A 27,031-nucleotide genomic window follows, 5' to 3' on the forward strand; every position below is an offset into this window, starting at 1 on the left:
ATTTACCCGTTCTCATTAGGACTGATATTAATTACTTAAGTTTCCGTAAAAATTTGAAAACATTTTTTTATATGATTTGTTGTAATATTCACGGTGTGATGATATTTTAATTATTGATTGCTTTTGTACTCTCCCGTAGATGTTACGGCTTCTTTGGATGTAAATTGCCTTGAACCTTTGTGGTATAGTGGGATTAATAAATTGTGTATTAGATTAGATTTAATGCAGGCTGCTGAGGTAAAAGCGACTGGCGATAAAAAAAAACCCTAACGCAGCTTGATAAAATGGGGAGTATATTCATTCTCAGGATGTAGTTTGGGCAGAACAGAGGTGAAGTTACAATCTATGTGCATATATTATAAAATACTACATTACATTACACATTCATTTATAAACTGCCAATATCACAGAGCTCAAAGCAGCTCACAAATAACAAATCATAAACCGTCAGATACAACAATCCAACTTATATCAGTTTGCTAAGACGAATGTGGGCAGAGAGCTACTATTGGCTCTTTTGAAAGAGTATCTCACAGAGTGCATGATGGCTTCACTGTTGCCATGACATCAGAGGCCTGTTTGAGCCAATAGTATCTCTCTGCCCCTGGCAATGGGAGGAGTCCACACAGTGTGCATGATGGCTTCACTGTTGCCATGACATCAGAGGCCTGTTTGAACCAATAGTATCTCTCTGCCCCTGGCAATGGGAGGAGTCCACACAGTGTGCATGATGGCTTCACTGTTGCCATGACATCAGAGGCCTGTTTGAGCCAATAGTATCTCTCTGCCCCTGGCAATGGGAGGAGTCCACACAGTGTGCATGATGGCTTCACTGTTGCCATGACATCAGAGGCCTGTTTGAGCCAATAGTATCTCTCTGCCCCTGGCAATGGGAGGAGTCCACACAGTGTGCATGATGGCTTCACTGTTGCCATGACATCAGAGGCCTGTTTGAGCCAATAGTATCTCTCTGCCCCTGGCAATGGGAGGCGTCTACACAGTGTGCATGATGGTTTCACTGTTGCCATGACATCAGAGGCCTGTTTGAGCCAACAGTATCTCTCCGCCCAGACAGATCTTTTAGGACATCAGGCCGCCAGGTGGTATAAATTAATTTCTGATTTCTTGAATAAAAAACCAAACAATAGTCTTAGAGATATTTGGAGCATGGAGATAAAGCAGTACATATCTGCATCTCGATGGCCATTAATTTGGACTTGGAGGTAGAAATGTACAACGTCAGCATCTATGAGACAAACTTGGTTTTTCTTGTTGCATAGGATTTTTTTGGACTCCAGTTCGTTTGCAAAAGTTGGACAGTTCTAAATCTAATAGATGCTGGCATTGTCATGTTAACATAGGGACTTTGGATCATCTGTTATTCTCTATGTCCTCTGATACTTAACTTTTGGAAGTCGATATGGGGTCAAATTAATGTTATACTTGGGTAATCGATTCCGTCGACTTATGAAGTTGTAATTTGTGGCACTCTGCTACAGGTTAAACCCCCCTATGAATCGTTATAAAAGCCGGCTTTTCTTAATAATGATGGGAATAGCCATCGGATGATAACACGCAATTGAAAGAGTTATGATAGACTTAACTATACTTTCTGGTGGGCGAATGTATGTTCCAGTTACAAGTATGAATGAATGCTGAAACTATGGGTTATAATAATGTATTTGAGATGGTGTGGAGCCCATTGACATCATTTATTGCTTCAATTTAGCGGTCATGTACCAATACAATACAAGTACTGTACCTTTTCTTTTTTTTTGTTTGATTTCCTTATACATCCAGGGCGGGGAGGGAGGAGAATGGGAAAGCATTATTATTCATTATATTAAATTTATTGAAATTATATATGCATTTCTATTTTTTATTAGTTAAGGAGAGGGGGGAGAAAATGATTGTTTCAAATTATATGTATGTTTAAAGTGCTTTTCCTGATTCGTTTGTGTTTAAATCCTTTGTAATGCACTGTTAATAATTGAAAATTAATAAAGTTTTTTTTTTAAAAGAATATTCAGTAGATTAAGGGGCTCGTTTTCGAAGCACTTAGACACACAAAGTATCATATGTGTGCCTAAGTGCTTTGAAAAGAAGCCTCTAAGTACCATACAAACAAAGCAAAAGTGGTGACTGGGAATCCCCCTGAATGGATTTGAGTATTAAGGATGATAAACTACCCATCTTCATACTCCAGAACAGGGTATAGTTTACTACATTTTCTTGGGAAATTCAAATCAATTTTTATGATACTTTTGCGATACTATCAAAAGCTTTCTTAAACGGCCAATCCATGCTTTATGAGGGTTTTTTTTTTTGGTCTTTCTTACTACTAACCATTTATTCAGCATTAATTGGTCTCTGATTCCCTATGTTGCCCTCTTATTTTTGTCCTATTGCCATATCAGTAGAATCAATATGATGGGATATTCTACCAATATATGTTGTAAGAAACAGCTTACAGACCAGGCTTCAGTCCTCAAGGGTCAGATTTCTAGGATATCCCTAATGAATATGCATGAGAGATTTGCATACATGTAGGTAGTAGACATGAAAATCTAGTTCATGCATATCTATTAGAATGTCCTTAAAACCCGGTCTGTTTATAGCCCTCAATGATTGAACTTGAATAAGCTTGTTATAAACTAGGTAGTCGAGTTATTGATTTGTAACTTTTGAGTTTTCCTTTGCAAAGACACTTGTTCTTCCTGTTTTAGTCATTGTAATAATTGATCTGGCTATCTAATGGATTAGATTTATAGTGAGCCACATCTTGCTGGAGAGATGATAACTGAGTTAAAAGTTGGGCATTGTCAGATGATCAGGGCTCTTCTAGTTTTGGGTCTCTTTTAAATTTGGTTTCCAGCCCTTCTGTTGTTACTTCAAGCCATTCCATAGTTGAGATGTTTGCCTTTGTCAAGTTCTCCTGCATGCTGGGTAGCCATTCTGCTTTTCGCTTGTTTTTTTCTGCATGGATCTTTTGGTGTCTTTTCAGATTCGACACATAAATAAAGCGCTTATTGCATTCTATACATGTAAAAGGTTTCTCTCCCGTATGACTCCTTTGGTGAATTTTCAGATAGGACAGTTGAATAAAACATTTGTTACACTCAGTACATGTGAAAGGTTTCTCTCCTGTGTGGCTCCTTTGATGAATTTTAAGATGTGATAGTTGAATGAAACTTTTATTACACTGAGGACATGTAAAAGGTTTATTTCCAGCGTGGATCATTTTGTGCAGTTTCAAATGTGATGACTGACCAAACTTTTTATTACACTCAGTACATGTAAAAGGTTTCTGTCCCGAGTGGCTTTTTCGGTGCCTTCTCATAGAAGATAAATACATGAATTTTTTATCACATTCAGTACAAGTAAAGGGTTTCTCTCCTGTGTGAATTCTTTGATGAAATTTCAGAATTGACAGCTCAAGAAAACTTTTACTACACTCTGTACAAGGAAACGGTTTCTTTTCCAGATGAAGCTTTTGGTGAATTTTCAGCTCTGATGGACAATTGAAGTTTTTATTACATTCGTTACAAGCAAATGGTTTTTTTTCCATGTGGGTCATTTGATGCCTTTTCAAATTTGAGGGCTGAATGAAACTTTTATCACACTCATTGCATGCAAATGGTTTCTTTCCTAGGTGGGTCATTTGGTGCCTTTTTAGATGTGATGGCTGAATGAAACTTTTATTACACTTGGCACATGTAAGTGGCTTCTGTCCTGTGTGGATCATTTGATGAATTTTCAGATCTGATAGAAAAATAAAGACTGTATTACACTCAGTGCATATAAAAGGTTTCTTTCCAATGTGAGTAGTTAGGTGAGTTTTCAAATGTGACGACTGAGTGAAACTTTTATTACACTCAGTACATGTAAATGGTTTTTTCCCCAAGTGGCTCCTTTGATGTCTTTTCAGATTTGAGAGATGAATGAAACTTTTATTACACTCGGTACATGTAACTGGTTTCTCTCCTGTATGGCTCCTTTGGTGAATTCTGAGATCCGACAACTGAATAAAACTTTTAGTACACTCAGTGCATGTAAATGGTTTCTGTCCCGTATGGGTCATTTGATGCCTTTTGAAATGCGACCGCTGAAAGAAATGTCTATCGCACTCAGTACATATCAACAGTTTCTTCTGGCGATTCCTTGCATTTTTCCTCTCGGTCCCCTGGGAACTATTTTCAAAGACATCTCCCGATTGCCTTTTGATTTGTTCCATTTCTACAGGATGTTCTTCTTGATTCTCCTCGCTCTTTTGCTCAAGCCTAATCTCATGATCTGAAAGATATAATTTTTTTTTAAATCCCAATGAATGAATAAAAATATCAAGCAAGGTCCATACATCATCAAAAATCAATCAAAACATTCAGCTATTAGACCTCCCTCCTTTACAAAGCCATGCTAGCGTTTTTAGTGCTGGCCATGGCGGTAAGAACTCCAGTGCCCATAGAATTCCTATGAGCGTCAACATGCCGGTGGCCGTCAGTAAAAACGCTAATGTGGCTTTGTGAAGGAGGGGTGTGAGTGTCTACTTAAAACAAACTACTCAAGGAAAAGGGGTCCTATTAAGTTACTAATTTACCATATATACTCAAATATAACCCGGGATTTTTGGGCCAAAAAATTGGCCCAAAAATGGGGGTCCCGGTTTATATTCAGGTCAATGCCCCCTCCCAGAATTTGCGGGAGCCAGTAAGGATGCCTCTCAGTACTGAGCAGCAGCGCCAAATCGCACTTCTGCTCGTGTCGCTCAACAGCCAAAGGAACTCGTGGCAGCCGGTTAGCAGCAGGGCAGGAGCTTGGAAAGTTCGATCCTGCTCGCTGCACCTCCACCGCGGGTCGCCAAGATCAGGCACCCTGCTAGGGCAGGGAGGGAGGCAGGGGCAGAGCCTGGGAGGGAAGGTACAGAGTCTGACGGGGAAAGGAAGGAAGGGTGCTGGGCGCAGAGCCTGGCAGGGCAGGACACTTGAATATTAAGCCGTCCGACTTATATTTGAGTCAACCATTTTTCCTCCTTTTTGGGGGGAAAAAGGGTTTCTCAACTTAAATTCAGATCGACTTGTATTCGAGTATATACAATGTCAAAGCAGCTCCTGATTGGTAAGGCCCGACTTTAGTACAGGAAGAGGCGGTCGGAGCATACAGCGAGTGATTTCCTTCACTCGCCAGCACTCCGGCTGCCCTCTCCTGCCTCTCCAGCTGTCCTCTCCTGGTCGGGGGTTCGTGGTCGGAAAAGACCGCGAACGACCGGGACCGCGAACTGCCGACCGCGAATTCACAGGGGGAGCACTGTACATATAAAATCGCCTTATTAACTTTCAAAACTCAAAAGACTAACGCCCCCGCTTTCATAGATAGACTTTTATGTTCAAAACTGTTTACTGGTCAAAAATCTAATCCAAAATCACAATAATAATGAGCAACACAGACCAATTTTCATTAACCACAAAAAAAAAACCACCCCCTCCCCCCAGATAGACTTTTAACACCATACGATCCCCCCCGAACTTTAAGGTCCGCCTCACAACGTACTCTCAACGTTCCCTCATTTAAAATAATTGGCACCCATCGTGCTACCATCTTTTCGGTCACCGCTCCCTCAATCTGGAACTCTCTCCCACTATATATTAGAGCAGAACAAAACTTGGATACATTCAAGAGTAGTTTAAAATGTTTTCTTTTTAAAGATGCCCACGACTGAGTTATAGGAGAAATAGGAAGGAACTACAACAGAGGGTTAGAGGTAGAAGTGTGAAGAAAATTTAGAGGACTTGGGATGCCAAGATATAAGAGTTTCCTTGATTCCTAAGTTGGAGGGAGACTTACATTTTTTGAGAAAAGCCAGGTTTTCAGATGTTTCCGGAAAACTTGGAGAGAGCTCAAGTTCCGAAGAGGGGAGGTAAGGTTGTTCCAGAGCTCAGTGATTTTGAAGTGGAGGGAGGTCCCTAGCTTTCCTGTGTGGGAAGGATAGTTTTAATTTGTGGGAGGATCTGGTGGTATTAGGGTTTGAGGAATTCCAAGAAAGAGGGATAAAGGGAGGGAGGATACCATATAGGATTTTGAAAGTTAAACAGGCGCATTTATAGTGGACCCTGGCGATTATCGGAAGCCAGTGGAGCTTTGTCCATTATCTGTTCTTTGTTCCCTCATCTATATTTATAGCATTTTATTGTACAACGCTTCCAATGCAATGATAAGTGTTTAATCAAAATTTTAACAAACCATGAAACTATGAACTGATGTCCTTCAGACGTGCCCAAAATTATAATGCCCAACTGGATAGACACCAGCCCAGCCCATACCTCGCCTCCAAGCATATGGATCACTTTTATCAGTTGGAAACTTTGCTCTAATATAAATGCCATCACACAACGCTTAGCAATTATAGCAGAATGAATGAGGAGAGAACTCAAGCCATCTTAAATGCAATAATAAGAAAAGTGGTATTATCCTTCAAAATTTCTACTTAGCTTTTTTCATTATTCTTCCAACTACACCTGAGAAGAGGCCCTCATTTTGCTCAAAAAGCTGCTCCAGGGGCATTCATAACCGCTGCTCTTATATGTGGTATAAAATGCTGCCAATCTGTTGGGATTTGTTGAAAGAATAATAAACAAAGCTAAGTAGAAATTTCCTTTGCTGCTCACAAATTTGATAAATTTTGATTAATGTGAAAAAAAGAGGAGTTTTTTTGGACTAATGAAAGAAAAAGTGTTTCAGGTTCTTTTTAACATAGAAAAACATAAAGGCCAAATGGCCCATCCAGTCTGCCCATCCGCAGTAACTATTATCTCTTCCTCTCTCTAAGAGATCCCATGCCTTCTTGAATTCAGACACAGTCTCTGTCTCTACCACCTCTTCTTGGAGACTGTTCCATGCATCTACCACCCTTTCCGTAATGAAGTATTTCCTCAGATTACTCCGGAGCCTATCACCTCTTAACTTCATCCTATGCCCTCTCATTGCAGAGTTTCCTTTCAATTGAAAGAGACTCAAGTTTCAAGTTTCTTTAAGTTCTTTGATTTACTCGCCTACTCCAAATCCAATGCGATTTACATAAGTTAAAAGTTGGGTTAAAATAAAAGACAAACAAACATAACAATTAATACTAATTACAATAATACATTTAGGGAAAGGAGGCCGATAACAATTGGCTTAAGTACAATCTAAAAAAAAAGAATAATAATAAAAAAAAAAGAAGGTCTAGTGACACAAAAGGTAGGAGAACAAATACTTGCTTAATTTTTACTAGATCATCTTCCTAGTCTATTGTAACTTAGAATGAATCCATTAGAAAGCGTCCTTAAATAGCCAACTCTTTAGGAGACTTTTTTAAACTTGCTCAGTCATTTTTCTTCTCTTATATTGAGTGGAAGTGCGTTCCAAATTTGCGGGGCTGTGACAGAAAAGATCATATCTCTCCTAGAATATATAAGTTTTAGTGAAGGAACTACTAGTAAAGATTTATCTTCAGATCTTAAAGATTTTATGGGGGGCGTACGGTATTAGATATCTTTCTAAGATTGTAGGGGCTTTGTTTATAAGTATTTTGTAAGTGATTCTGTAGTTTACCGGTAACCAATGTTTTTCCTTTAGAAGTGGTGTTACATGATCAAATTTTTTCTTTTTCATAATTATTTTTATTGCGGTATTTTGAAGAATTTGCATTCTGCGTATTTCTTTTAAGGTGGACCCTTTGTACAATTTTTGATATAACTAATGAGTGTATTAATATGTTTAATGATGACTCGTCAAGGAACGCAGATAATGATCTGATCAGTCTTAACCTATAGAAGCAGGTTCTTACAAGTGAACTGATTTGCTCATGTTAACTAAGCTTTTGGTCTAATATGACCCCCAAAATCTTCACCTTAGTGACTGTTTTAAGGTTAGTTGTGTTCATAATTATGTTGGTTCTTAATTTCTGCCCCTCCCTACATGGAAAAAGCATAGTTTCTGTTTTGGATGTATTAAGCGACAGCTTATTGTCATGTAACCATCTAGCTATTTTTGAAAGTTTCTCATTAATTTCTGTGATTTCTACATCTGAACTAATGGTGCCAGAAATATATTAAACAGTAATGGAGATAAAATTGATCCCTGCGGAATCCCAAAATTTGTTGAATTTATACTTGCTGAGGAGTCATTGAATATAACTTTAGATGATCTTTCATTGAAATATGATTGAAACCACTGGAGAACAACTTCCGAGATTCCCAAGGATTCTAATCTGCTCAGAAGTAGATGGTGATCGATAGTGTCGAAAGCTGATGATAAATCTAAAGATATAAGGAGGACAGATTTATGTTGATCCCAAAAATATAGGACGGAAGATGTCAAACCTATTAAAGAGTGCTCAGTTGAGCAGTATTGTCGGAATCCTGTTTGGTGAGGGTGTAGTGCTCCAGTTTTCTCGAAGAATTCAGAGACTTGATTAAACACTATTTTTTCTGTCATTTTTGCTATGAATGGTATTTTTGCTATAGGGCGATAATTACTGGGATCATTTAAATTCCCCTTTGCATCTTTTGGTATTGGATGGATAGTAGCATTTTTCCATTTTTTGGGAATAGTCCCTTTCTCTAAGGAAGTCGAGATTAGTTGATGTATGTATTTACCAAATGTGTTGAAAAATTTTTTCAGAATGGGTGGAGGAAGTGACTCATAAGCATTTACATTACGTAGATATTTAAACGTCTATCATATCTCCCCTCTCCCGCCTTTCCTCCAAAGTATACAGATTGAGATTTTTAAATCTGTCACCAACGCCTTATGATGAACACCACGTACCATTTTAATAGCCTTCCTCTGGACCAACTCTATCCTTTTTATATATTTTTGACGTTGGAGCCTCCAGAACTGTACACAATATTCTAAATGAGGTCTCACCAGAGTCTTATACAGGGGCATCAATACCTCCTTTTTCCTACTGGCCATACCTCTCCCTATGCATCCTAGCATCCTTCTAGCATCTAGCTTTTGCTGTCACCTTTTCAGTCTGTTTGGCTGGTTCATAGATGAAAGCACGCGGGACAATCGTGCGTGGACAAATGAGCTGAGACAAATGCGCACAGGACGTCAGCGAGCTGGAATAAAAGTTAAATTTAAAGCGCTCTGAGGAGGATTGGGGGGGCTGTTCCCAGACGGCAGCAGTGGTTTGGGGGCCTATTCCCAGACGATGACCCCGTTGGTGGCTAGGGGAGAAAGGACAGACAGAAAGAAAGGGGAGAGAGAAAGACAGGGAGGCAGAATAGGGACACAGACAGAGACAGGGAGACAGAAAGAAAAGAAGGGGGCAGGGAGACAGAAAAAAAAGGGGGCAGGGAGACAGAAAGAAAGGCAGACAGAGAAAGAAAGAAAAAAAAAGGGGGACAGGGAGACAGAAAGAGACAGAGAGAAAGAAAGAAAGACAGGGGGCAGGGGGCAGGGAGATAGAAAGAAAGAAAGGGGAGGGGGCAGGGAGAGAGGAAGAAAAAGTTGAGGGAGGGAATGGAGTGTGTCGGGTAGCAAGGGGCAGGCAGGGAGAGAGGAAGAAAAAGTTGGACTCATGGAGGGACAGAGAGAGATGTTGGTTGGGGAATGGAGTGAGGTCTGGAGGAGAGGAAGCATACAGGATGCAGAAAGAAGGGAATAAATATTGGATGCACAGTCAGAAGGAAGTGTAACCAGAGACTCATGAAATCAACAGACAACAAAGGTAGGAAAAATTATTTTATTTTCAATTTAGTGATCAAAATGTGTCCATTTTGAGAATTTATATCTGCTGTCTATATTTTGCACTTTGGGCCCCTTTTACTAAACCGCAGTAGCAGATTTTAGCGCAGGGAGCCTATGAGTGTCGAGAACAGTGCGGGGCATTCAGCGCAGCTCCCTGCGCTAAAAACCGCTATCGCAGTTTAGTAAAAGGGGAGGAGGTATATTTGTCTATTTTTGTTTAGTTGTTACTGAGGTGACATTGCATATTTTAAAGTCTTCTGTCTTGACCTCTTTGAAAATCCCCCGGAATATAAATGATAATTAACATTTTCTCTGCGTACAGTGTGCTTTGTGTTTTTAAAATTGTATTGTTGGTAGATCATTTCGACTTGCTCATTTTAAAAGTAGCTCGCAAGCCAAAAAAGTGTGGGAACCCATGCTCTACACATTTACTTGCATACTAAACTGAACTAAACCTTGGGCTTGTATACCGCATCTTCTCCACAGTGGTAGAGCTCGGCACAGTTTACAGGAGTTGGGATAGAAAGGAGCTCCAATGGGATTATAGGAATAAGTAAGAAGAGAGTTTAGAGGGGCTTAGTGTACCAGAGAGGGAAGGAAAAGTTACATTTTTGAGAATAGCCAAGTTTTCAGATGCTTACGGAAAAGTTGGAGGGAGCTCAGGTTATAATAATAATAATAACTTTATTCTTATATACCGCCAACAATCTTGCGACTTCTAGGCGGTTTACAATAAAGAGAAGTGGTTTACAATAAAGAGAAACTGTAAATACAATAAAGAGAGACTGTACATACAGCGAATTAACGGGTATAGCATTGTACATCTGGTAATTCCAACATTATTAACAACAGTTTGTGTGCTGCAAGACCAGGAAGTGCCATGCTGCTAACACGAAATTTAGAAATATTCCATGAATTGAATGGTGTGTTCATGGTTAGTGATTAGGGTTGGGGTTTACAATTTACAGGGTCGGGTATGTGGTGGTATTATGAGGGGGGCTGATGTTCTGGTTCGCTACCTAGGTATTTCAAGAACAGGTAGGTTTTTAGGTGTTTCCTGAATTCGCCATAGTTGTTTGTGTGTGCAATTAGTTCTTCTAAGTCTTTACCCCATGTGGCTGCCTGGTACGATAGCAGTTGTTGATGGTATCTCTTATGAAATGGGGAGGTAAGATTATTCCAGAGCTCAGTGATTCTGAAGGGGAGGGAGGTCCCTAGTTTTCATGCATGGGATATGCCTTTTAATGAGGGGGAAGGATAATTTTAATATGCAGATATTTCACAATTCCATGCCTGTGCTACCCAGACTGTAAGCCCAAGATTACCTACGAGGGGGTGCTGAAAAGTTCTCTGCCCAAGCAAGAAGGGGACGACGTGGCTATGGTTCAATCCATGATCTGAAACAGTGTCAAAACATAGAATTTCGTCTCTGCAAATGACACTTAAGGAAATAAGATCACACTCTTTTCAGCTACAGTGGCAAAATAATGCTTAGAATGTAGGAAGTGGGTTGGTCAGGCTGAGAACTTTTCAGCACCCCTCATATCCTCTATAATAAAACCCTAAGCGCGCATGCGCACTTAGGAGGCCGTGATCCCTGTCACCGTGATGTGTGCTTCCGTGGCCGCATTCCATTTGCGGCGGATGGGGCGATTTGTGTCACGTGCGTGGGCTTGGGGGCAGCTTACGGCATGTGCGCAGGCTTGGGGCGCATGCAGTGGATTGAGCAGCGGTTTGTCTCAGCAATGGCAGGAGTTTATCATGCGGGTGCTGCGAGGTGTCCCATGCTGGTAAGAAGTGGAGGGGGAGAGGGAAAAGGAGCTGCTTTGGGGGGGAGGGGTGTGCTGGGGGAAGACAGCAATCATGCTTTGCTCTGGGAGGGGGGGAAACAGAAGGGGGCCACGGAGAGACAGGCAGGCATGGCGCAACAGAAATACAAGGATGAGAGAGGTAAAATGAAGGGAGAAGGTCTGCTGCTGGACAGGGGGGGGTAAAACAAAGGGAGAAGGGCTGCTGCTGGACAGGGGGGTGGTAAAACGAAGGGAAAAGGGCTGCTGCTGGACAGGGGAAGGTAAAACTAAGGGTGAAGGGCTGCTGCTGGACAGGGGGGAGGTAAAACGAAGGGAAAAGGGCTGATGCTGGACAGGGGGAGGTAAAACGAAGGGAGAAGGGCTGCTGCTGGACAGGAGGGAGGTAAAACGAAGGGAGAAGGGCTGCTGCTGGACAGGAGGGAGGTAAAACGAAGAGAAAAGGGCTGATGCTGGACAGGGGGAGGTAAAACGAAGGGAAAAAGGCTGATGCTGGACAAAGGAGCAGGCAAAGGGTGGTGGTGGACAACCGAGGAAAGAGAGAGACAGACAGACAGCGGCCAAGGAGAGAGAGAGAGAGAAAGAAAGAATGACAGACACACGCATCTATTCTAGCACCCGTTAATGTAACGGGCTTAAAGACTAGTTTATAATAGAAGTATAGTATAAGGAACCACCTGAAGCTAAGCAACATTTATCTATTTATTTTACTAATTTTATTTCAGTTTGGTTTTTATTTTTTGTTGAGTTCGATCTCATTTTCTTGCCTTCCTGTTCTATTTCCTTCTCTCTTGATTTTCGCTGGCTGTGTCAATATTTGCAAGAGTTTTCATGTTCTCTATTTCCCTAGGGCTCTTATCTGCACTTCCAAATGCCCGTTACGTGGCACTGTTGCTCTCGTTCCACATCGAGGGCTCCTTTTCCAAAGGTGCGCTGGCGTTTTTAAGCGCACGCACCGGATTAGCGCGGGCTAGCCGAAAAACTGCCGCCTGCTCAAGAGGAGGCGGTAGCGGCTAGCGCGCGGTGCAATTTAGCGCGTGCTATTCCGCGTGTTACGGCCCTGACGCACCTTTGGAAAAGGAGCCCCAAGTTTTCGTAAAGCAGCCGTTTTCACCATCTTCCAATTAAAGGGTTAATAAGCCTCCCGACACAAGTAGAAGAGAAGGTAAGGAGAATAATAATAATAACTGTGTATATACCGCAGGACCGTGAAGTTCTATGCGGTTTACAATGATTAAAAGGTATTACGGATTGAGTGGAATCAACAAAGTTCAGAGTTAGTGAATAACAGTTGTAAAGATCATTTGTTGAGGACTAAGATTGTATACGTCAGTTACCTAATTACTTCAGGAACAGATGTGTTTTTAGGCGTTTCCTAAATTCCCCAAAAGCAGTAGGCGCAATACGAAAGTGGAAGTTCCTTGACATCTTGGACCTGTTATTTTTAACATTTTTGTAAGCGATATTGCGGAAGGGCTGTCTTTGTGGATGATATCAAAATCTGCAAAAGAATAGACACCCCTGATGGTGTGGGTAATATGAGGCAGGACCTAGCGAAGCTGGAGGAATGCTCCGAAATTTGGCAGTTAAGATTTAACGCTAAGAAATGCAAGGTCATGCATTTGGCCTGCAAAAATCCAAGCGAACAGTACAGTTTAGGGGGTGGAGATCTTTTCGTGCGCGAAAGAGGAGCGGGACTTGGGTGCGCTAGCATGTTGAGGTGGTCAAATGGGTTGAAAAGGCCATGGCGAGAGCTATAAGGATGCCTGGGTACATAGGAAGAGGTATGGCCAGTAGGAGGGTGGTGGATGCCTGGAATGCGCTCCTGAGGGAGGTGGTGGAGAGGAAAACAGTGACAGAGTTCAAAAAAGCGTGGGATGAACATAGAGGATCCCGAATCAGAAAATAATAGTAAATATTGAAGAGTTAAGGCCAGTACTGGGCAGACTTGCACGGTCTGTGTGTGTATATGGCCGTTTGGTGGAGGAGGGGCTGGGGAGGGCTTCAGTGGCCGGGAGGGTGTAGATGGGCTGGAGTTGGTTTTGATGGAGATTTCGGCAGTTGGAACCCAAGCACAGTACCGGGCAGAGCTTGCATTCTTGCCCAGAAATAGCTAAGAAAAAAAATTTTTTAATTGAATCAGGTTGGGCAGACTGGATGGACCATTCGGGTCTTTATCTGCCATCATCTACTATATGTTACTATGAGAGTGAGAGAGAAAGAAAGAGAGAGAAAGACAAAGAAAGAGAGAGCAGGAGAAAGAAAGAGAGAGAGAGAAAGACAAAGAAAGAGAGAGAGAGAGGTGGTGGAGAGGAAAACTATGAGTGAGTTCAAAGAAGCATGGGATGAACACAAAGGATCTAGAATCAGAAAATAATATTAAAAATTGAACTAAGGCCAGTACTGGGCAGACTTGCACGGCCGTTTGGTGGGGGATGGGCTGGGGAAGGCTTCAATGACTGGGAGGGTGTAGATGGGCTGGAGAAGGTTTTAACAGAGATTTCGGCAAGTAGGAACCCAAGCACAGTACCGGGTAGAGCTTGCATTCTTGCCCAGAAATAGCTGCTCGTGTGAGCTTTGACGGAGACTTCAATAGATGGAACCAAAGCACAGTACCGGGCAGAGCTTTGGGTTCTGGCCCAGAAATAGCTAAAAAGAAGGAACATTTAAATTAAACCAGTAATTTAAGCAATTGTTCTAGATCTGTACCCCATAGTACTGCCTGATGTGAGAAAAGGTGTTGACGATGTCTTTTGAGTTTACTCTCTAAAGTTGAAAGGGGATCGATTCCGTACAAACGTAAGGAAGTTCTTCTTCACCCAGAGAGTGGTGGAGACTTGGAACGCTCTTCCGGAGTCTATTGTAGGGGGGAAACACCCTCCAGGGTTTCAAGACTAAGCTGGACAAGTTCCTGCTAAACTGGGACGTACGCAGGTGAGGCTGGACTCATTTAGAGCACTGGTCTTTGATCTGTGAGCACGATGGACCACTGGTCTGACCCAGCAGCGGCGATTCTTATGTTCTTATGATATTATGGAGAAATCACTTGCACGCTGTAATACTTCCCCTTGCTTATTATTACTCACTTGTACTGTACCTGTATTATTCTGAGATCTGCAGGTCATTTGAAGACTGTTGGAGACAAGATGCCAGGCTTGATAACACATCATTGCTTTTTTTTGTCTTCCCCTCACATTGTACAATATTTTTACTTACCTATACTCCGCAATACCTCCTCTTAATCTGTACGGTACTGTGACTTAGCACGCTCTGTAATACTCTCTCTCTCGCTCTAGACACAGTCGCTACTCACTCTGTAATAACCCTGTCTCGATTAGTACCCCAAAATATTCATTAACTCACCTCTACTCTGCAATACCACTCCTTATTCTTTACATTACCTGTGAATGAAGTAGCAACTTCTCTCTCTCCTGACTCCTGGGAATCCTGGACATATGGCTCTTCCTCTCGTTTAATCCTTGATAAGATATCGGGCCTGACCCTTTCATTGCCTGTTTCCAGAGATATAAAAGAAAACTCTCTTATCTTCACAGAAAAATGCCAAGCAGTAGCTCTCAGAGGAGCAGTACATAATGAGGTAGGGGAGGAAGATTCTAGACGTGTCATCCTCCATAAAGCAGAGGGTTCTGGGAGTCATTGCAGGGTGCAGTGGGGTAACGAGGGCAGGAGGTGGCCGGGGCAGCTCATCCCTCACCTCAGGGCAGCAAATTACCTTGAGCTGCCCCCCGAGCGCGCCTTCATTAATCGTCCCGGTTATAATAGGTTGAGGGGTGGCAGATTCAAGAGCAATGTTAGGAAATTCTACTTTACGGAGAGGAATGCGCTCCCAAGAGAGGTGGTGGAGAGAAAAACGGTGACGGAGTTCAAAGAAGCGTGGGATGAGCTAAGGCTAGGACTGGGCAGACTTGCACGGTCTGTGTCTGTATATGGCCGTTTGGGGGAGGATGGGCTGGAGTGAGTTTTGATGGAGATTTCGGTAGTTGGGACCTAAGAACAGTACCGGGTAGAGTTTTGGATTCTGTAGGGATGGAGATCTGATAAGTTCTGATCCAGGGCATCAGAACACTGGCGGGGTCTGCACGCAGGCGGTTCTGAGCGCAGGCCGGGTCGGAACACCGACCTAAACCCTGTGTGCGGATCTGGGCCTGTGTGTGGATCCAGGCCTGGATAGCAAAGAAGAAAAAAAAAAAAAAAAATTGGGGTAGACTGGATGGACCATTTGGATCTGCCGTCATCTACTATGTTACTATGTAGCACAAATTCAATCAGTTCAGAAATACGAGCAAACTTTAAAATCATACATTGATGTCAGGAAAATTCTAAAAGGTGATTATCAATTGAAATATACCTTAGCATAAAAAGGCATTGGCAAATAACATTGATGCTCCGATCCTAGCATGCATAGTCGACATTCTACCCTCCAAACTTAATTACATCACAAATAAACAAAAAGCAACACAACAAAAAAATAAAGGAACAAAGAACAAAAAAAAAACAACCCCACCACCCCAAACAAATGTGGTGAGGAAGACATAGGAGATCCCCATCTGGGGAAAGGCAATCCCAGAGCCGCCGACCCCCCACCGCTCAAATCACATCAGACTCGTAAGGTATTGAGAATCAGACTACAGATTCTAGGAGACAAAGAATAGATATAAGGACCCCAGACTCACAAAAAGAAGCACGTGCCCGACCCCTCTCAAGTAACATCATAGCAGGTAACCAAATGCGCCATGCTAAAAGTGCTTTTAAGAAATCAGACCTGGTGTCTGCTAAAAATGCAGATAAAAGCAAATCTTACCTAGGGAGATCAGGGTCTCGTAATTCTCCTTCATCACCTCCCTGTAAAGCTCCTTCTGTCCTTCATCTAAATACCCCCACTCCTCCCGGGAGAAAGAGACAGCGATATCTTCAAATGTTATGTGCACCTGGAACACAAACCAGAAAATGTGGAGGGCCTCAAACTGTCTTTCTCCTCCTGACATTTTATCACAGAAGGAACGCTTCTCCTCCAGCAGACTTTTTGCCCCAGTGTATGCAAGTCAGTGTCACCAACAGGCCCTGGGATTTGCAAGTCTAACTATACATAGAGTATCTAACATCAGAGGCAGAATATCAAATGTCACTACCTAATATCTGCATTTGACCCCTCAGCTATAGGATAAGCTGTATTATAGACCCATAAGTGTGTTTATTCTGCTGCCCCTCGATATCTTTCCTCGCTTCTCTCTCCTTATACACTCCTCAGATAAGTCACTCTTGTTACCCTTCTCCTCCACTGCTAATTCCGGACTTCGTACCTATGCCTGGAATAAATTACCCGAGTTTGTCCGCCAAGCCCCTTCCCTTGTTTAAAAGCAGACTGAAAACCCACCTTTTTGATATAGCTTTCAATCCTTAACCCTAGTCCTCTGCCCTCCAACCCAGCCAACTGATTAACCGTTCCTCTTAACTGTATCCGTGACATCCTGTTTGTCTTTGGGAAGCAGAGTTGAGCTTGTGATGTCATAATGCCTCATTCCACCAATAAGAGCCAACCTCATCAGTGATGTCACAATGGCTTGATTGTCCTGTACAAGCCAGCAGATTAACTGTTCCCCTTAAATGTATCCATGACATCCTGTTTGTCTTTGGGAAGCAGAGTTGGGCTTGTGATGTCATAATGCCTCATTCCACCAATAAGAGCCAATCTCATCAGTGATGTCACAATGGCTCGATTGTCCTGTACTCCCCTCTGCCCTCCAACCCAGCCAGCTGATTAACCGTTCCCCTTAACTGTATCCATGACATCCTGTTTGTCTGTTTAGATTGTAAGTTATTTCGAGCAGGGACTGTTTTCTTACCCTATGTGACTCTGTGCAGCGCTGGGTACGACTGGTAGCACCATAGAAATAATTCATAGTAGTAGCATCAGCATCATATCTATGTTATTTGAATGTTTTGATTTGTGCTACTAAAAAATACCATCACCAAAGCGCAGAATCTCTACATTCCGCAGATATCCAAAGGAAGGCGAAACAAGAACAAAGGAGAACCAGCTTGGCTAACTAAAGAGGTGAAAGATGCGGTAAGGGATAAGAGGGACTCGTTCAAAAAATGGAAACGGGAACACACAACAGAGGCCTGGAATAGTCATAAGGTCGACCAGAAGAAATGTCACAAGGTGGTAAGAGACGCCAAAACGGCCTATGAGGAAAAGATAGCGCAAGAAGCCAAAAACTTCAAGCCCTTTTTTAGATATATAAAAGGGAAAAAAACAGCAAGAGAGGCAGTAGGCCCTCTCGACGACCAAGGAATGAAAGGGTGCATTAAAGAAGACAAACAGATTGCAGATAGGCTAAATTCATTCTTTGCCTCCGTCTTTACTAATGAAGACACAACAACAATGCCGGAAACAAGGAGGGTATTCAAGGGTGACATAGAGGATAGCCTCACCTCAGTGAATGTGGAATTGGACATGATATACTATCAGATCGACAAATTAAAAAGTGACAAATCCCCTGGACCAGATGGAATTCACCCGAGAGTATTAAAGGAGCTTAAGATGGAAATTGGAGAGGTTTTACAAATCCTAGCTAACATGTCAATTAGAACCGGGCAAATACCAGATGACTGGAAAATAGCAAATGTTATTCCAATTTTCAAAAAAGGATCCAGAGGAGAACCAGGCAATTACAGACCTGTGAGTCTAACGTCGGTTCCTGGGAAGATGGTTGAAGCACTGATCAAGGATAGCATAGTGCAACACCTGGAAAATCACGACCTGATGAGAGCTAGTCAACATGGCTTTAGGAAGGGGAAGTCATGTTTGACGAATTTACTTCAATTTTTCGAGAAGGTGAACAAACTAATCGACGGCGGAGACCCGGTGGATATAATTTACTTGGACTTCCAGAAAGCGTTCGACAAGGTCCCACACACAAGGCTTATGAGGAAACTACTAAGTCATGGAATTGAAGGGGATGTACTTAGATGGATAGGCAAATGGCTAGAAAATAGATTGCAGAGGGTAAGCATAAATGGGGTATTCTCGGACTGGGGGAAGGTGACTAGCGGAGTGCCCCAAGGCTCGGTTCTTGGGCCTATCTTATTTAATATCTTCATAAATGACCTTGAAGAGGAGACAACAAGTAATATAATCAAGTTTGCAGACGACACAAAACTATGTCGGGCAGTTGGGTCACAAAAAGATATTGAAGATCTCCAGAAGGATCTAGACCAACTGGAGAAATGGGCGGACAAGTGGCAGATGAAGTTTAACATAGACAAATGCAAGGTGATGCACCTGGGCAAGAAAAATAAGGAACATGAATACAAAATGTTAGGTGTAACATTGGCCAAAACTGAACAAGAAAGAGACCTGGGGGTACTGATAGACAGAAACCAGAAGCCGTCGACTCAATGCGCGGCAGCGGCGAAGAAAGCAAACAGAATGTTGGGCATAATAAAGAAGGGGATCACAAGTAGATTGGCGGACGTTATAATGCCACATTACAGAGCAATGGTCAGACCACACTTGGAGTACTGTGTCCAACACTGGTCTCCTTACCTAAAAAAGGATATAGCCCTGCTGGAAAGGGTGCAGAGGCGAGCCACGAAACTAGTAAAAGGTATGGAAAATTTGAGCTACAAAGAACGACTAGGAAGACTGGGACTGTTCACCCTCGAGAGGAGGAGACTGCGAGGGGATATGATTGAGACTTTTAAAATACTGAAAGGATTCGGCAAAATAGAGCAAGAATCATCGTTGTTCACATTGTCAAATGTGAAACGGACAAGAGGTCACGGACTAAAGCTGAGGGGCAGCAGGCTCAGGACAAATGTCAGGAAGTTCTGTTTCACACAGCGGGTGGTGAACGCTTGGAATGCTCTCTCGGATGAGGTGGTGACAGAGACTACCATTCTGGGTTTCAGGTGTAAGTTGGATGTATACCTCCTTGCAAAACATATTGATGGATATGGGTAACCAGGGTCTCCAACTGGGAGCATCTGGCTTGGCCTCCGCGTGTGCGGGTCGCCGGAATAGATGGACCTAGGGTCTGATCCGGCGTAGGCATTTCTTATGTTCTTATGTTCTTATGTAAGTATTATGTCTCCCTTTTAGTATGCATTATATCTCTCTTATTTGAATTTTAGTGCTGTTGATAAGTCTATTTTTTGAAGCTGTTTCGTGGTAGTCCCGTTATTAAGTTTCAGTTCAATGATTTTAACTTTACCTCATCCTTTGGATTTATGTATACACTTCCCCCTCCTTTTCGCAGTTTCGATGTTCATGGTTTCGATTATCCGTGAGTTTTTTCCCAGCCCCCCTCCCCCCGAGAATCGCTCGTTGGCATCAATAAAAAACGGCCCCAGGACTTGGAGGGAGGCAATCAGAGGTGGCGGGGGGGGGGAGTGGGCGGGCGATCGGAGACGGAGGGAGGCGATCAGAGGTGGCAGGGGGGAGTGGGCGGGAGATCGGAGACGGAGGGAGGCGATCAGAGGTGGCAGGGGGGAGTGGGCGGGCAATCGGAGATGGAGGGAAGCGATCAGAGGCAGCGGGGGAGTGGGCAGGCGATCAGAGATGGCGGGAGGCGATCAGAGGTGGCGGGGGGAGTGGGCGGGCGATCAGAGACGGAGGGAGGCGATCAGAAGCGGCGAGAGGGAGTGGGCGGGCGATCAGAGATGGAGGGAGGCAATCAAAGGCGGCGGGGGGGAGTGGGCAGGTGATCGGAGACAGAGGGAGGCGAAAGGAGCTGGTGGGGGGGAGTGGGCGGGCGATTGGAGACGGAGGGAGGCGATCAGAGGCGGCGGAGGGGAATGGGCGGGCGATCGGAGACGGAGGGAGGTGATCAGAGGCGGCGGGGGGGAGTGGGCAGGTGATCAGAGACGGAGGGAGGCAATCAGAGGCGGCGGGGGGGAGTGGGCGGGCGGGCGATCGGAGACGGAGGGAGGCGATCAGAGGCGGCGGGGGGGAGTGGGCAGGCGATTGGAGACGGAGGGAGGCACTCAGAGGCGGCGGGGGGTAGTGTGCGGGCGATCGGAGACGGAGGGAGGCGATCAGATGCGGCGGGGGGAGTGGGTGAGCGATCGGAAACGGAGAGAGGCAATCAGAGGTGGCGGGGGAGTGGGTGGGCTATTGGAGACGGAAGGAGGCGATCAGAGGCGGCGGGGGGAATGGGCGGGCGATCGGAGTCGGAGGGAGGCGGGGATCAGAGGTGGTGGGGAGGGGATGGTCTAGCGGTGTTGCATGGCAGGAGCGATCTTCCTACACTCCAGCCCCGTGCAGAGCCCTGTTGCGAGTTCCTGCGGTGTTGGATGTTTTGATGCTTTGCTGTTCTGCGATTACTGGTTGTCATATAAAATTTTTTGAATGAAAATAACATTTTTTAAAAAAAAAGGACGATAGTTCTCTAGACCGGTGAAACTATCATTTGCTTTAAACCATCATTTAAAAAAATGCCATGGAATACAGAGAAAATCGGTTCTGCATTTCCCTCTGGATATACAAGATAAAGCTACCCTTTGTCTTCCAGCTCAGCTAAATTGGCCTCTGGGGTGAGGCTGCCTAGTTTCAGCTTACAATCGGTATTACCCAGGGGCTTCTTTCCCTTTGTGAAGCAGCAATCAGACCCACTAGAAATCTCCCGAATTCATTGGCCACCTAGGAACCCCCACAAAAATCCTAAGCGGGGATGACAGGGAAAAATGCTGGAGAACCTGAATAAAATCATGTAAACCATTCTGAGCTACCCTGGTTCCCAACCCTGCCCTGGAGGACCACCACGCCAATCAGGTTTTTAGGCTAGCCCTAATGCATATGCATGAGATAGATTTGCATATAATGGAAGTGACAGGCATGCAAATCTGCTCTCTGCATATTCATTAGGGCTAGCCTGAAAACCTGATTGGCCTGGTGGTCCTCCAGGACAGGGTTGGGAACCACCGGTATAGAAAATTTAATATATAAATAAATGAAATGCTGCCTCTGCACACAGCAGTGTCTTTGTCTAATTCTCTCCCATGAGCTGCTGGCGAAAAGCCCCAACCCTGCAGCAAAAGCCGCCCCTACCTGTGTAGATCCTCCTTCAGCCATCCTCTCTCCTGCTTTTCTGGGGAGGATTTGTCTTCCCTTCTCTCTCTCTCTCTCTCTCTCTCAGTCCTGGGTTGAAGCTTCAGGCTCTGCTTCTCTCTCAATGGCTGGTGATGCACCCACAGAAGCTGCTTGACAGGGCTGGACACAGCCTGATGACATCACACAGGGGGGAGGGCAAAGTTTGTCGGTGGACATGCAGGTGTTCATGTCACACAGCTGGATTGCACCACAAACACCCTTATGGAGTGGCGTACCTACGGTTTGTGACCCCCCAGGGCCGGTGATTTTTTTTAAACCCCTCCCCCAATAAATATTTGTAGTAATTGTATTTCGTTTTACATCCCGTCCTCCCCAGAAAGCTCAAAACAGGTTGCAGTTTAACATTCACAGTGTTACAATATAACATTACATAGGAGTTACAACTTCTCCAAACCCACGCCGACGCTGTGGTATAATCAAAATAAACAACAAAGAGTTTTCCTCTCTCTGTTAGTTCTCAGCTCAAACTCGCTGTCTAACACCAGCTCTGGCTGGTAACTCATTTCAAATCTGACATATCATAATCACAAACTAGAAAATAAAATTATTTTTTCTACCTTTTGTTGTCTGGTCATTTTATTATTCAAAATCATGTAGGTCCCAGACTCTGGTTTCTGTTTGTCTTCTGTTAACTCACTCGCCAGGGTCTCCTGCCCTTTTGACATTTTCTTTTTTCTCCACGCTCACCATCTATCTTCCATCTCTGTACCTACCTTTCCACTGCCATATCCAACATTTCTGTTTCTTTCCCACTGTCTACTATCTCTCTTTCTCTCTGCCTTGTGCCCTGGGTCAAACCTCTCTATTCCCCTCCATGCAGCAACTTTCCCTTCCTCCCCTCCATTATCATGTACAACAGTTCTTTCTCTCTCCCCATTCACCATCTCTCCCTGCCCTCCACCCAATGTCCAACATTTCTCTCTTTCTCTCTCTTCTTCATGCATGTCTCCCTCTTCTCCACCATATGCAGGATTTGTCTCTCTCACCCCTTTCTACCCAAAGAGTAGCAACATTCCATGCTACTGATCCAGAGCAAGCAGTGGAATGGCTTCCCCCATGTCTTTCTCAATAACAGACTATGGACTTTTTCTCCAGGAAATTGTCGAAACCTTTCTTAAAGCCAGATGCGCGTCCGCTTTTGCCATGGCCTCTGGTAGTGCGTTCCAGAGCTTGGCTGTTCTCTGAGTGGAGGGATGTTTCCTCCTATTGGTTTTGAAGGTATTTCCCTGTGGCTTCGAGTGTCCCCCCTAGTTGACTAGTTGGCTAACGTTTCCACACCCACTCACACCTATGTCATGCCCTCAAGAGAAAATTTCAGAAAAAATGCAATAATGCAAGTCCATAGTCTGCTGTTAAGAACATAAGAATAGCCTTACTGGGTCAGACCAATGGTCCTTCAGTAGCCCATTCTCACGGTGACCAAAACCCAAAGAGCAGCAACATTCCATGCTACTGATCCAGGGCAAGCAGAGGCTTCCCTCATGTCTTAATAACAATGGACTTTCCTCCAGGATTTTGCAAACACTTTTTATATTTCACTCTAAAAAATGAAGGGAAATAGAGAATTATAGAATCTCCAGCTCGAGAAGAAGTCAGGGAAAGAAGAAAACAAACCAATCAAATATTCTAGACCAGGGATGCCCAAAAGGTCGATCGTGATCGACCAGTAGATCACGAAGGCAACGCGAGTCGATCGTGGAGCCCATCCCAGGCTCCATGATAGACTCACATTGCCTTCGCATTCTACCTGCTTCAACACCATAAAGAGGATGCAGAAGTGTCGGGTGGAGCAGCCTTCCCCACCCACAATTCTGACGTCGGAGAGGAAGTTCCAGGCCAGCCAATCGCTGCCTGGCTGGCCCGGAACTTCCTCTGTGACGTTAGAAGTGACGTTGGGTGGGGAAGGCTGCTCGGCCCGGCACTCCTGCCTCCTCTTTATGGCGTCGGGAAGCAGGGAGAGCAGAACTCGGTGGCGGTGGCTTGGGGGAGGGCAGGGAGAAAGAAAGACAAAGAAAGAAAGGGGGCAGGCAGGGAGACAGAAAGAAAGAAAGGGAGTATGGAGAAAGACAGGCAAAAACAAAAAAAGGGGAGACAGAAAGAAAGAAAGGGGGGCAGGGAGACAGAAAAAAGGGGGAAGGGAGAAAGGAAGAAAATATTGGGGGAAGGAATGAGTTCTGGAGGAGAGGAAGCATACAGGAGGCTGAAAGAAGGGTAGAAATATTGGATGCACAATCAGAAGAAGAAAGTGCAACCAAAGACTCATGAAATCACCAGACAACAAAGGTAGGAAAAATGATTTTATTTTCAATTTAGTGATCAAAATGTGGCTGTTTTGAGAATTTATATATGCTGTCTATATTTTGCACTATGGGCCCCTTTTACTAAACTGCAATAGCGTTTTTTAGCACAGAGAGCCTCTGAGCATCGAGAGCAATGCAGGGCATTCTGCGCAGCTTCCTGCGCTAAAAAGGGAGGGGGGTATATTTGTCTATTTTTTGTATAGTTGTTACTGAGGTGACATTGCATAAAGTCATCTGCCTTGACCTCTTTGAAAAAACCCCGGAATATAAGTGATAATTAACCTTTTCTCTGCATACAGTGTGCTTTGTGTTTTTTTTTAAATTTTATTGTTGGTAGATCATTTTGACTTGGTCATTTTAAAAGTAGCTCGCAAGCCCAAAAAGTGTGGGCCCTCCCTGCTCTAGACAAATGCTGGCAAACATCTTTATACCCAGCAAGTAAACTTGAAAGGAATGCGAGCATTTACCAATGCAATTTGCTCAAACAGGGAGTAGGGAGCTTGTCGTTACAAACTGTTATTAATGGTCTATAGGAGTGTGTATAATCTTGTGCCGATATGTTTGATGGATAGCATTCTGCCACATGTTCTGCCCCGACAACTACGATCCATCGTAAGTGCAGATCTACAAATTTCAACTGTTACAGATTTAAGGTTGAAGGTGTCCAGGGACAGTATATTTTTGTGTATAATAATAATCTATATAATAAAACCGTAGGCGGCGCATGCGCAGTCTTATCAGCGTGCTTCCATGATCCGTATGTCCGTGGCCGCCAAGACTGCAGCATGCCCCGCGCTTACTACGGCCCCACGCAGCACTTCACTCCATTTTCGCCAGAGCGGTTTGCCCAGATAGGGGAAGCTGAACAGCTCACTCCCGCCTCTGCTCGACTTCCTGTTCACAACCCCCCCCCCCAAACAACCGCATAGGAAAAACTCACTCCCTGCTCTCCTGCCACGGCGTTTGCTTCCTCTACTCGGCACGGCGCTTTACCCGGCAGACATTGAATAAAAGGTTGCCTCCCCCTGCCGCTCTGAATACCTGACCGCCTAACTTTAAACCCGCGGCTGCAGCTGCTTTGAAGACCTGGCCTGGCCGCCTAACTTTAAAACCACGAGCTAAACAGGTATGTAGTTCTTCCTTTCACCTGAACTCGCCTGCTCCCAGTGGGCCAAGAGAGAGGGGGGAGTGGCTGCCGTGGTGATCTGGCCGACTCCCTGGTGACAGGAGCCGCGGCGGCACCTTTAAAGTGAAAAAATAACTGTGGCAAGGGAGCCGGCCAACTGGCAGTTCAAGTTGGAGCTTCAGTCTGGCCTGCTCCCTGCCGTATTGTATTTTTTAGTTGAAAGAAGCGGCGGTGGCTCCTCTCACGATCCCCGCCTGGGTCAGACTTCCGACGCAGGTGGGGATCATGAGAGGAGCCACCGCCGCGTCTTTCTTTTTTTTTTGAACATCATTTTTATTCAAGAGACCACAAAAGAAACAGGCAGAAATCCAATAATACAAAACACCAGTGCAACACAAAATAGCAGATACATGCTGGTCATACAGAGGCAGAACAATCCTCAACAGAAAAACAAGAGAAACCACCAAGCACAGGTCATTCCAAATAAGAACAGCCCACCTCTTATTGAAGCCTCAAGACTTTTTGTATGTTAGTAGAAAACAGACCCAACCCACCCCCTATAAGGTCCCCCAAAAGAATAAACACTCAAACCAACCATCGCAGATCAGGCATCCAAACATGCAAACCCCGTCCATACTCTCCATACCCCCCATCCAGTCACACCATCCCCCCCTCCCCACCCACCCCACGCCGGAGAACCAGAGGCAGCTGCAGGAACACCCTCCAAAGAGCCAGGTAAGCCCGAAGCTCAGGATTAAAAGAACATTTAAAATAATAAAGTTCGAACCGCGCCAGCTCAATCATCTGAGTCAGCCAGCTATCCAAGGGGACAGGTCCCACCTGCACCCAATATTGTAAGATCGTTCGTTTAACCGTTAGTACTGTCATGTAGATGAAGCGCCTTTGTGGCATCGTGAAACCCTGCTCCTCCAACAGGGACTGGTCCCCTAGGAGCAATGTCTTGTAATCCCACTCAATTGATCGTTGCAAGACCAACTGCAACTGTGCAAAAGAAAAATTCCAGATAGATAAGCCAGGGCATTCCAAAAAGGAATGGAGGAGCGTCCCCGGAGCTCCTGAGCACCTAGTGCACATCGGGTCTTCCCATAATCCCATGCCCGCCCCTCTCTCTCGAGTAATGTAAGCCCTGTGGAGGATTTTAAATTGAGTTTCCTGCCAAGCCGCAGACTTCACAAAAGCATGCAAAGTGTAAAAAAGATCGAGAAACGTATCATGGGTATATGGAGCGGCAAGATCGCGGTTCCACCGGTCTCTGAGAGCAGCTAAATGGTCCTGGGAGGCTACAGATCGAATCGCCCTGTACCATACCGACAGGGAGCTCTGAGAAGCCGAGATATTAAGTAGGTAAGCATCCAAAGAGCCACACAGCCAATCCGCTCCAAACTGTTGATGCAAAGTCTGGCAATAGTGCCGGGCCTGTAAATAAGCAAAAAATTGCTGGTTAGGGATGCCCCATCGTTCCCGAATAGAAGCAAACGAGACACAAGTACCCGTATCGGCCGCAATCAGAAAAGATAGGTTAGAGACCCCTCTAGATGCCCAGGAGACGAATGGCGAATGGCCGAGACCCGGTGGGAAGCCAGGATTACCCTGAAGCTGCAAAAAAGGGGAGGCAATCGGAGACCTGTCCTGTAATCTACGCCACCACTGCCAGGCCAAACGGAAGGGTCGCAAGAACCGCAACTTAGAAGGCAACACTCCGCCCCCCGCCTTACTCGAAGACACATGGAGAAGATTGATAAAAGTGTAGGGTGCGCACCACCCAGTCAGCCAACCAGACGGAGAAAAACGAGCCACTCCAGTCACCCCCTCATGTACAAAACGCAAGAGAGCCGCCACATTATACGCACGGATGTCCGGGAGGCTCAAGCCCCCCTCCCCTTTAGCAAGAGTCAATTTCGCATAAGCT

At 44.5% G+C, this 27,031-nt stretch overlaps 1 protein-coding gene across 1 annotated transcript; it reads right to left on the reverse strand.

The window, feature by feature from the left end:
• Positions 1-1,378: 1,378 nt before the first annotated feature.
• LOC117354519 (gastrula zinc finger protein XlCGF26.1-like) lies at positions 1,379-21,667 on the reverse strand. Its single transcript, XM_033932190.1, has 4 exons — positions 21,613-21,667; positions 16,363-16,489; positions 14,942-15,052; positions 1,379-4,293 (listed from the first exon to the last, which is right to left on the reverse strand). The coding sequence occupies exons 1-4, from the start codon at positions 21,634-21,636 to the stop codon at positions 2,831-2,833; spliced, it is 1,725 nt and encodes a 574-aa protein (XP_033788081.1). The 5' UTR covers positions 21,637-21,667; the 3' UTR covers positions 1,379-2,830.
• Positions 21,668-27,031: the final 5,364 nt, after the last annotated feature.

The sequence above is a fragment of the Geotrypetes seraphini genome, chromosome 2, assembly GCF_902459505.1.
Source record: "Geotrypetes seraphini chromosome 2, aGeoSer1.1, whole genome shotgun sequence".
Lineage (NCBI taxonomy): Eukaryota > Metazoa > Chordata > Amphibia > Gymnophiona > Dermophiidae > Geotrypetes > Geotrypetes seraphini.